The 11,605-nt window shown below is 33.1% G+C and overlaps 1 protein-coding gene across 2 annotated transcripts; it reads right to left on the reverse strand.

The window, feature by feature from the left end:
• Positions 1-799: 799 nt before the first annotated feature.
• LOC145626671 (E3 ubiquitin protein ligase DRIP2-like) lies at positions 800-6,637 on the reverse strand. Of its 2 annotated transcripts, XM_081679139.1 has the most exons (8): positions 6,008-6,637; positions 4,746-4,845; positions 3,970-4,303; positions 3,529-3,592; positions 3,156-3,417; positions 3,004-3,054; positions 2,127-2,199; positions 800-1,298 (listed from the first exon to the last, which is right to left on the reverse strand). In XM_081679139.1, exons 1-8 carry the CDS (start codon positions 6,123-6,125, stop codon positions 1,119-1,121), a joined length of 1,182 nt encoding a protein of 393 aa, XP_081535265.1. In that variant the 5' UTR covers positions 6,126-6,637; the 3' UTR covers positions 800-1,118. The 2 variants fall into 2 exon arrangements, with proteins under 2 accessions (XP_081535265.1, XP_081535264.1); XM_081679138.1 differs by having other exon boundaries at positions 3,156-3,592.
• Between the last annotated feature and the right edge of the window lie 4,968 nt (positions 6,638-11,605).

Genomic DNA, 11,605 nt, shown 5'->3' on the forward strand with positions numbered 1-11,605 from the left:
TTTACTAATTTAATAATCAACCAATCATAAGCCACCACGTGACATAATTAGCCTAAATGACTAACGGAGTTAACTGCCGTTAGTCATTAATGGCACTCGGTGAATTTTTTAAAAACTCGGTGGCATTTGGTGAATTCTGAAAAGTCCGATGGCATTTGGTGAATTTTTAAATTGCTCAGTGGCATTTGATGAAATAGCCGTAAAAAATAGGATGAACCTATCGTGTACATTATTAAATGAAATATACAAAGTACAAAACTTGAAATTATAAAAGAAATAAAAGATGTGAGAAGTATTCTTCGTTCATTAAGAATCATCCTCGTGAAAAGTGGTTCTTCCTAAACGCTTTCCGTCTTTCTCAGTTTCTCTTACCTTTTAAGTAGAGCATTCTTCTTTGGTATGTAATTTTGTTTGATGAAATCCTCTACTCTTTTCTATATTTGGCGAGACCTTTTTTAAAATAAACTTTTTAGTTATAGAATAGATATTTGCATATCAACAAATAAAATTTGATCTCAAGTCATAGACACCAACGAGTGCACGAGCCACCTTCCAAGATTCTACCAAGGTACTATAGTATTTACTACCTCCGGTCCAAATTACTCTCAACTTTGGGGTATTATTTGTGAAATATAAAATATTCCAAAATTGCGAGTAATTTGGACCAGAGGTAGTATGTAATATATTGGAAAGTCCATGACTTTGACTTGCAAATTGCATTGTTGCATGAATGTAGGGGAATGGTGCAAATAATGGTACCAACCCTCACTAATATTTGTCATGTTTGAAAAAGACAACATACAGCATAAAGTAATTCAACTATAACGACTATAAAAAGAAAAAAGTCAACAAGAAGGATTGCCTGTGGTTTATCATCTTCTATATCACCTAATAAAAAAAACCTGAAGTCCAACCTCATTTACATGGCCAGGTTGCAATGCGCAAACAACCAATCTGTAGTTCTATACTAAATTAAATGTGAAAACTAAACAACAACCTCATCTCGGAGACAAAACTCAGAGAATGTAGTTCCTGCAGACTAATAATGATCTAAACGCTGTATTAAACTAAAGAAGATGATAAATGACTAAAGGGCCAAAGCCTTTACTGCTGCGACCCTAAGCAGTTGGGGCTTCAACCTTCCGCGCATATGAGATGACCATCACGAACTCCTTGGCAGAATCACCGACAACAGTCTGTATCTTCTTTTGGGACGGTGAAGCATGAAGCCATGCTTCTAAAAGACTGCTTAGTAGCAAGTCGGGCTGCACTGGTTGTCCTTGGAGCAATATCTGGACCTACATTGATTACTCAAAATTATAAGCATGCACAGAAGATAAAAAGGGAAGTTAGAGGGCTAGAGAGGATATCTGATTTGCATTGAGGGGAAACTAGAAAACGTAATATGAAACTCAACAGCTCTGGAACTTGCTTCTATAAGAAATACTTTTGTAGCAATTGCTATTGCTGCATGTTTGCCTCCCTAAGGTTAAAAGTGGCGACTTCTAAAATACATCATGAATTCATGAGTTCATGACATGGGGAAGAAATTGGAAAGAGGAAGACAGGAGAAAAGGACACAAAAAAATTACACATTAAAGAAAATTTACAAGCTAAACTAGAGGAGATCCATGAACTCATCACATACATACCTTCCAAAAAATTGCATAAACATCAAAACTACTCCAAACTGCATGTACAGACTAAAAAGGCACTTCTTGCAACCTAAAGAAAATCCCTATACCCTATTTGCCACTCTCCAAGGGTATAAATAATACAGGCAAATGTAAAAAGGAAACAAGATACAGTGTAGACATATTAAACATCTATGTGCCAGCATTTATTCAAGTATGCACTGCTCCTAGTGTGATAGTATGTCTTTCCCTAAGGTGGCGCTAAAAGGCAGTTACCAACATCTTCAATGAGCTTCCATGAATGCTTTTTTCAGATATAAAAAGCATATTATATCACAGTTCGGTCATTTAGAGTTTAAGAGCTACAAACTACAGTACCTCTCAGAAAAAAAGTAACATTAGATATGGACACCAAGTAAAACATGATAACAGGGCATGTTAATGGATTTCTTTACTGGCAATAACTATGAAATGGATTAACTAAGAACTCACTTCTGCCTCACTTGCGAGTTCAAGTTTTTTGACGATGTATTTCTGAATAGAAGAGATAGGCATGTTTCCATCCCTGCAGACAGATCAAGAAACAAGATATAGAAGGGATAAGTACACCAGTAATCAGTTTTTGATTATCTGCAGGTCACAACACTAAATAATACTTCCTCCGTTTTCTTTTACTTGCAACACTTCCCTAAAAAGGAAATGTCACAATACTTGCAACACACTATAAAAGGAAAGTTACTTTAGGGAAAAACTATACTATTTTCCTTATTTAAAGCATATGGCCCACTAAATTACACTCCTAACAACCACTCATCCCATTTTAAAGTGTATTATATCATGTGAACCCCACATTTCTTAAATACCGTGAAAAAGTGTGTTGCATCTAAAAGAAAACGGAGGAAGTAAAATCCTTGTATAAAAAACCGACTGGAAGATATTTTTACCTAAACTTCATATATTCTTACATTTCTTGAATTGAAAAAAATTTATTTATATAGAGTAATAATAAAAAGGTTCCCTTAAACCCTAATTAATAATGACTTTCTTTTAAAGTTTTTGAAAACAAACAGAAGATCAAACTTTCTATTGATTATGAAATTCATTTAAGTCACAAATGGCATTACATCATAAACATTAACTAAAAATCAATATTGATTGCACTCATTCATAACTCATTGAAACAAGGGTATACTACCAATATGAGGCACCAAAGATCACCAACCTCCACACACATATTAGTATTCTACACACACACACACACACACACATGCTTGACAATCAAGAGAAACAAATAAAAAAAAGAATATTAACTAAAGAAATAAGAATATATAGAGTTAAAATTATTCTATAAAACAGATGATAAACTCACTTCACTCTCAAAAACGCTGCAGGAATTTGTGGCAGGGGTTCACCTCCTTCCCTGAATCATTTAATATAAAAGTCAAGGTAATGAGATAAGAAAAATCATCTTCAGATAAATGTGAGAATACTAATAACAGCTAAAGCCAGATGTTAACTTACTGGTCCTCAGAAGCAACCAATGTAAACCAGATTGGACCATCTTTCCAATTTCGACGAACCTCATTAACAACCACCTGTGGACTGCTTTGTTCTGCAGGTGCAGATGACCGGTTTCTATTGGATGGACGCAGCCTCTTACGTTTTGCTGGCCCTGGGACAGTTGGCACAGCACTCTTTTCATCCTGGCCTTCATCTCTCTGTTCATTCTCCTCATTTCTGGTCTTATTCATACTTATATCAGCATCTCCAGAACAAGAGGAGTCTGTTTTAACATGAGAAGACCCTTGCATATTAGACTTAGAAAACTTGCTTCTATTTGCAGCCTCAACAAGAGTATTTAAGGGCTTCCACAAATCAACTTTTCCTTCCCGACCTTCATTGCTATTCTCCAAGTGTTCACCACGATTCTGATCGTTGGAAGATTTGGCAGAAGAGCTCTACAGATGGCAGGAGAACCAACATATTAGCTATTATGTAGTTCATAGACTATAAAATCTAGCAAAGCTTTAGCTATGTTATTCTAATAGTAATTTTTACCTCAAGTACCCGTATGGATACTTGACAATATGACACATGCACAAGCAAGTAAAATTTTATTAAGGGCCACATATTGGCCAAAACTAACAACTATACAAGGATCTTCATTTGACCACTCTGGCAAATCTAAGTACCACTAAAGAATTTGGCATATTATCTTTGCTCCCTACATCCCACATTACTGACTAGCTTCAAAATTTTTGAAGCACAACTTTTATGGGGCAGATGGAACATTATCCTTGTTGGCCTGAACAGAAGATGATTCTATGATATTCACCTGTTTCTTATTTTGTATGATTTTATTCAGTGTCTCAGGTGAGCTTGATCCATCAACGCAATCTTCCATGGAATCCTCCTCTTTTTTAGGAGTTTCTTCGGTGGCAGGACTTGCACCCCTCGGAGCAGAACCTTTTCTTACACCGGCTCTAGTCCTTCTACCAGTGACACCGGCCTGCATGGATACTCTAGGTGTGTTCACCACTAAAGATGACAACGATCTTTCCTTTCTCTTAGCTGGTGGGGAAACTGGAGGGGCAACTTCAGGTTCCTCGACCTTTCTTCCGTTAGCAGGGAAAATCTTGACGATGATATCTTGCAGATTGTGGTCAGGCCTATGTATTCCAAAGGTGAACATGAGTATGCTAAATGAATTCACAACCATGTGTACTAAGAAGCTAAATTAATAACACTCCAAAAGCAGAGATATTGCTAGTTTAATTGTAGCTCTTTTGGTAAAAACAGGTAAGTAATGTCTGTAAGGGAAACAAAGATTAAATGATTAATGAATAAGCAAGTAGACAAGTCTAACCACACAAGGAGTTGTTCTCTAAAACTACTATTTTCAGCACAGTGAATATAATGTAGCATCCCAGTAGAGTTTATCTTTGGCATTTGATGATTTGATCATGCAAGCAAATAACAAGTTATTCAGTCAATGATTCCATCTAACCATATAACCAGGGTTAGTAAACAGCTATGAGGTTTCACTTGACTGGCTTCAGATACCATAGAGTGAGGGCATGCTAAGGAATCAAGAGAGAAAATGCAGTAGACCTGAGTTTTTCCTCTGGAACAATTCCCAGGTTAACATCACAAACTGGACAGCAATCAACGTCCTCATCTGAAAGCTTGTCATAAATGCATTTCCTGCAAACTGAGAAAATTTTGAAATTGTGATGCATCAGGATCAGATAAATCAAATACGTCGCATTGACTTAAGTCCAAAAAAATACTATACTTCACCCTTCTTTCCTAAAAGATGAAGCATTTTCAGTAACTTGTGCACATTAGCCACCAATGTAGACACAAGTTCTTTCAGAATCAAAAGCTAGATAGGTTATAGAAAAGACTAAGGTACACTACAGTGAAATAAACAACTTTAGTCTGTTAACGAATTAACAAGCAAATCTAAAACTGCACAATTCGGCCTTCAATCTGTCTACAACTTAACAGGCTTTCACCTTGATAAGAAATCCACCTTCAGTCTGTTAACGAATTAACAAGCTTTCACACCCATGCAACAGATAGTCCATTTACATTTATGTAAACCAATCAACATGAAAAAGCTGTTAATTTTACCATCTCAAATTAACAAGACACAGCATCACTTATCAGCTCACCACAAACTCAAGCATGATTACAATTCAACATATGCATAAATCAATCCCACAACAAATTGCAAAACAATGAATTGCAATTTGCAAACAAGTAAAACAACACAAACAGCTGCTCATCAATTCAGAAATACAGCAGTAAATTAACTCTGAATTCATGAATTTACCAAAATCCAACAGAAATTACATGAGCATGACACATACAATCCAACAGAAATTAAATACTTCAGACACATAATAAAAATTTGATCAATGGAAAACTCGATTTCAAACTACATCGTAGACCAAATACATAACTCTATTGACTATATCCACAAAACCAAAAATCGTAAAGAACACACAAATTCAGTCATCGATCACTTACGTGTCACCAACATGAACAATTATAAATCACGCGAAAACAACATTTTGCATGATTAATACAGATTCAACTTCATTCACGTAAACAATTCACACTACTTTACGTCCAAATTAACGAAAAAAACCACAACCCCAGATCAGATAATTCATGAAATTCATAATAAAATCCACAACAACACAATGTGATTAAACTCAATTCGTCGAAAAACCCGAATACTCGAAACCATAATCAAATTAAACCAAATTAAACAATACCCAGTTGATAAAACCCACCCCAGATAACAAAATCAAAAGACATTGGACAAAAAACAGCAAAATCAATACTAATATCATAAAACTTACATGTATGAAGGCAAAGAGAGATAGTAGTGGCTTCTCTGAGGAGCTGTTTGCAAAGAGGGCATGTCATGCATGCCTCTAATTTGTCTCTGCGAACCTGCACAACAAGCTGACTCGCCATAGTTGGAATTTGCTTAATTTCTCTCTCTAAAAAACTGGGAAATTATAGGTGAAGAAGAAGGAGGTGAAAAGGGGGTTAAAGTAATGGAATTGAAACGTACAGAAATGGTAAGAAAGCGAAATGGATCTGAAAGGATTATTTGGGGGGAATCATATACTGTAGATGTAATATCAGGGAGGATTTTGATTGATTTTTCTGTGTGATTTTGCTTGTTAATTTTCAATTTTATTTTATGGGAAGGAAACTAAAATAATTGTATTGTATACGTTGGGTTTTTTTTTATTTTTATTTATTGTTGATTTTTAATTTTGTTTTTTTGGACACAATGAGAGAGAGACGACTGAGTTTCAGTTACTACTAGATTAAAGGGGAGAGAGAATCGTGAATGATGAATGTGATGCGTGTGTAGCTAAAAACTGAATTTTATTATTTATTTTTACTCGTCTTATGCACGGGATATTATATTAGATTGAATGGTACATGCTTTATAATTATAATTTTACATCCGAGAGTATATAAGAAACTTTTATGGGAGTGTGTATTTAAAACTGATACAGGACTTAGAATTGCTTGATTGGTGTTTAGAAGAAATTAGGTTAGAAAAACTAAAGGTTTTATTTTTGTTAATTTAGTACGAAAATGTGATTAGTTATACGTAATAGATTGTATGGAACGATCAGTTGGTCAAATTGACACCGAGAAAGTCCACGATAATAATTACTTTAATATGAATGACAATAACAAGAAGTGTTCAATAGTACATTTAACCTCATGTTGATACAAACATGTATTATTGTCATTAATAATGAGAGTAATTATTAGTGCAAACAACCTCAAGTGACACATAAGCACAAATTTTATTTATGGTAACAATAATAATAATATAGGGTGCATTATGTATGGATAGGCTAATTATTGGTGTTTTCACACTTTTTTTAATTTGTAATTATTGTCATATGTAATCAATCAACAGGCATTTAATTACCTCTTTTTTTAATAAATACATTAATTTAAGACTTTTATAATTAATTTTATAAAATTTAAGAGCCTATGTGGTTCATATTAATATGACTTGGGGTCTATTCTCATTTACTAAACTAAGCTGAACTAAACTAAAATTAAGCTGAAGATAACAGACCCTTAAGCTAAGTTTAGTTCAACTTATATATCATTGTTTATCTCATCTAGCTTTATTAGTTTTTCTAATTTGATTGCGTGATTTGACTAAACTTTGACTTTTTATGTACGCTAATTTAAGAGGAAAAAAGTATCAAATGAGATTTAATTAGGTTTTTAATGACTATTCAAAGAAAAAAAGATTTGTAATGATTTTTTTTTGTAATCCCCGTATTTTTAAATATATTAAAATGAAATTATATTTTATTTATAATATTTATTTGTATTTTTTCGGAATTTAATTCAAAAGTTCTAATTTTTAATTTGGGTCTAAAATTATTTTGGTATAAACTATTTATGAACCTTCATTTTATAATTCATGTCAATACAAATAAAGCATAGTCCATTTCATTTATTTAATCGGCCCATAATTTTTCATGAGGCCCAATACTCCTACTTACCCTACAACTCTCTCTCCCACATATTCTTAGGTGCACACTCATACACCTAGAATTAGGTGTAACAATAGCACAATATGAACATTAGCTTTTCAGTCGGTGAACATTAGCTTTCTTCTCCTCTGTTTTTCTCCTTCGTTTTTTTTTTTTTATTTTCTCTCTCCTCTGTTTTTTTTAATTTTGTCCCTTTTTTACACTTTTTTGATTGAATTTGTTTCTTACAACATGAAAGTAGTTATTAAGTATGAATTTTTGTGTGAATTTCGATTTTGTGCTTTAATTTCGATTGATTAAGGTTTATATGAATCTTTGAATTCACAAATTATACTCTGTTTTTTCTCCTTCCTTCTTTAATTCCTTTTTCCTTTTTTTTTTTCTATTTTTCTCATTTTTTTTCGCTTTAACGATTGAATCTGTTTCTTACAATATGGAATTGGTTGTTTATTAGATTTTTTGAATTCATATGAATTGAATTTTTTTTAGCTTCGATCAATTTCATCTGTGTATGAATTTCATCTAATTTTCTGCATTTTTTTTTTATCAATGAACATAATCATGCAAAATATGAACATATGCATAGGTTCCCTTAAATGTGAACATTAGCTTTTCAAAAAGTGAACATAAGCATAAAAATATGAACACATGCATTTCATAAAGTAAACATAACAATTCAAAATATGAACATAAGCATTGGTTTCTTTAAAGTGAATATAACCATTTAAAAGGTGAACATATGCGTAAAAAAATATGAACATATGCATTTAAGAAAGAGAACATATGCATAAAAAGACTTAATGAGAATACTTACAAACAACAAATATTTACTATGAATATATACATTGTGAACATATAAAATATTATTATAAATATAAGACATTTCATTTTGAACATAAAAAATTGAAGAAATAAAAAATAATATGATTATGTATGTATCATAAGTATTAAAAATATGAACAGATGCATTCAAAATATGAACATATGCATTGGTTCATTTTTGAATGCGTATGAACATAATTTAGCGTTTCAGAAGGTGAACATATACATTAAAAAAATATGAACATATGGATTTAGAAAGTGAATGTATGCATTTTTGAAAGTTTACAAAAGGATTCAAAATATGAACATAAGAATTCAAAATATGAAAATATGCATTTCAGAATGTGAACATAAGGTATCCGTTTGATTTCATTAATTTTTTTGACAATTTCAATAAAAAATTTCGAACAATAGAGTATCGAACAATATTCAAACAAAATTAAGTGATAATCATATAAATTCAAACAAAATTAAGTGAAATTTACATAAAATTGCCTTTTTTTTTAGCGAGGATCCTTTTGATTTTGCATCTCTTCTCTAATGTCCATTGATGTTTTTGCAGTTTTTTAATTAGTGAGTGAAAATGAAATAGAGGAGAGAGAAAGTGAAAAAGAGGAGAGAGAAAATCATATAGAAGAAGAGTTTTGAGTTTGGAAGTGACGTTACATTTATTGGGTGTGGGTGGGTGTATTGCAATTTCCGTGTTTTTTAGTTTTAGGTTTTTTTTTTAATTGGGTTGTGTGTAATTGGGCTTTTGGGCTGTGTTGTTACTAGAGATGGCAATGGGTCGGATCTAGACCGGATCCATGTGGATCCATATGCAGATCCGTTTTTGTAACCTGGATCTAGATCCGATCCGGATCCGTCGGGTATGAGAACTAGGGATCCATATCCATATCCGTTGGATCCTACGGATCCGGGTCCAAAACGGATCCTATACGGATCCTTCATATTTTACTAAATTTGTCCAAAAAATAATGAATAATTTTTAGGATAAAAAAAACACATGCATTTAATTCAACATAACCACTTAACCAGAGTGTAATATTAACAAAAACAAAAAACAAGCAACTCAAAATTCACAAATTAAGTTCAACATAACCGAAGTATAAAATTTACTCAAGAAATCAGTCAAACAAGCAACTCAAATAGTAGATCTATTAAAATTACTTGACATGAGTATTGAGTGATACAACCACAGAAAAATTCACTACTTTACATGAACATAACATAATCGAAGTGAAGAATTAGATATAGAAAAGAGGGCTTGATGTTAGTACGTCGGTGAGAAGAAGTTTTGTTGATGGAGTGTGATATCGGAGTTGCGGTCGCCGAGAAATGTTGAAGAGATTGGGCGGCAAGGTTGCCGGAGAGTTGATGTCAGTTCTTAGAGCATCTCCAATGGGAGTACTCTACTTCCATACTTTTTCCCTCTCTCTCCCATTCTCCTTTTGACACATCATCTACTTTTTCCTATACCCCACTTTCCACTATCATAATACTCTTCATCTTCCTCCTCCTCCATAATTTCCCACAACAAGAGGATCCTCTTGTCATACTCTTTTATTCTCTATCTCTTTAATATATATATATATATATATATATATATATATATATATATATATATATATATATATATATATATATATTTGTCACTACATTATTGTACCTATTATTATATATATCACTACATTATTGTACCTATTATTATTTAGTATTAAATTAATTTTGTTTAAATTTTAATTATAGTAAAAATATTTGTTAGTAAAACGTAAACATATAGTTAACTTTCTAAGATAATAAAATAGTAAATATTTGTAAAATAGTATAATCAAATAGTACGCTTAATTTGCATTAATAATAACATTCATTAATAGCTGAAATAATAACAAACCAACATGAAACTAAAAACAACAATAACTAGAAAATAACGACATTAAATTAAAATTAACATAAAAATAAAAATAATGATAACAATACCAATCTCCTTTTCTTACACACATTGTTTAAGTTTAATTTGGTCCTTGAAACTTTCTCCAAACATGTTCAACCAAATCGTTTTTCAACGACACATGTATTTGTTTGTTGTGAAGCTCTTCCCTTTTGCCCATAAATCTGCTTAAATCTCGATCCATGTACTCGTATCTTCCGCGACTAACAAGGATGGGCCCGCGATTAGCGTTTTCACTTGATGAACTAGCTAGTGTCTCGGGTTGTTCTTCCGCAAAATCAATACACGGATCTTGATAATTTCGATACATATGACGTTCATCTTCTACAATCATGTTGTGCATTATAATACATGCCATCATAATTTTCCATAATAATTCAGGGTGCCATGCCAAAGCAGGATATCTTATTATTGCAAATCGAGCTTGAAGTACTCCAAATGCCCGCTCCACATCCTTTCTAGCACTTTCTTGTTTCATAGTAAAAAGTTTATGTTTAGCAGTCTGGGGAGCAGTTATGGCATCAATGAAACCAGCCCATTTCGGATAGATACCATCCGTTAGATAGTAACCCATATTGTACGTTTTTCCATTTACGTTGTATTGAACTTCTGGAGCTCGTCCAGTTAGTAAGTCATCAAATACCGGTGATCGCTGCAAGACATTGATATCATTATTTGACCCAGGTGTCCCGAAAAATGCATGCCAAATCCATGTATCCCAAGAAGCAACGGCTTCTAAGATTACAGTTGCCTCTCGAGATCTTCCTTGATACATGCCTCTCCACCCTGCTGGACAATTTTTCCATTGCCAATGCATACAATCAATGCTCCCAAGCATGCCAGGAAAACCACGACTTTCTCCTTCACAAAGGAGACGATACACATCATCAGAATTTGGCTTCCTCAAGTAAACTGCAGAAAAGCTAGTAATAATTCCGTCAACAAAATGAGTAAGACACTCTCTTGCCGTACTTGCACCCAACTTGAGGTACTCATCAACATGATCAGCCGAGGTGCCATATGCTAACATTCTTATTGCCGCGGTGCACTTCTGCAAGTTTGAAGCACCAAGTTTCCCAGTGGCATCTGCATTTTGCTTAAAGAAATCGTCAACTTCGGTTAAAGTATTCACAATGCGC

This window comes from Chenopodium album, chromosome 4, assembly GCF_948465745.1.
Source record: "Chenopodium album chromosome 4, dcCheAlbu1.1, whole genome shotgun sequence".
Lineage (NCBI taxonomy): Eukaryota > Viridiplantae > Streptophyta > Magnoliopsida > Caryophyllales > Amaranthaceae > Chenopodium > Chenopodium album.

Excerpts from the sequence above, each read along its gene's own strand:
- LOC145626671 (XM_081679138.1), bottom strand. The coding sequence starts at position 6,125 with ATGGCGAGTCAGCTTGTTGTGCAGGTTCGCAGAGACAAATTAGAGGCA. Across the intron at positions 3,593-3,969 it reads TCATACAAAATAAGAAACAG|AGCTCTTCTGCCAAATCTTC; the intron begins GTGAATATCATA and ends TGCCATCTGTAG. Across the intron at positions 2,200-3,003 it reads GCAGCGTTTTTGAGAGTGAA|GGATGGAAACATGCCTATCT; the intron begins GTGAGTTTATCA and ends ATCTGTCTGCAG.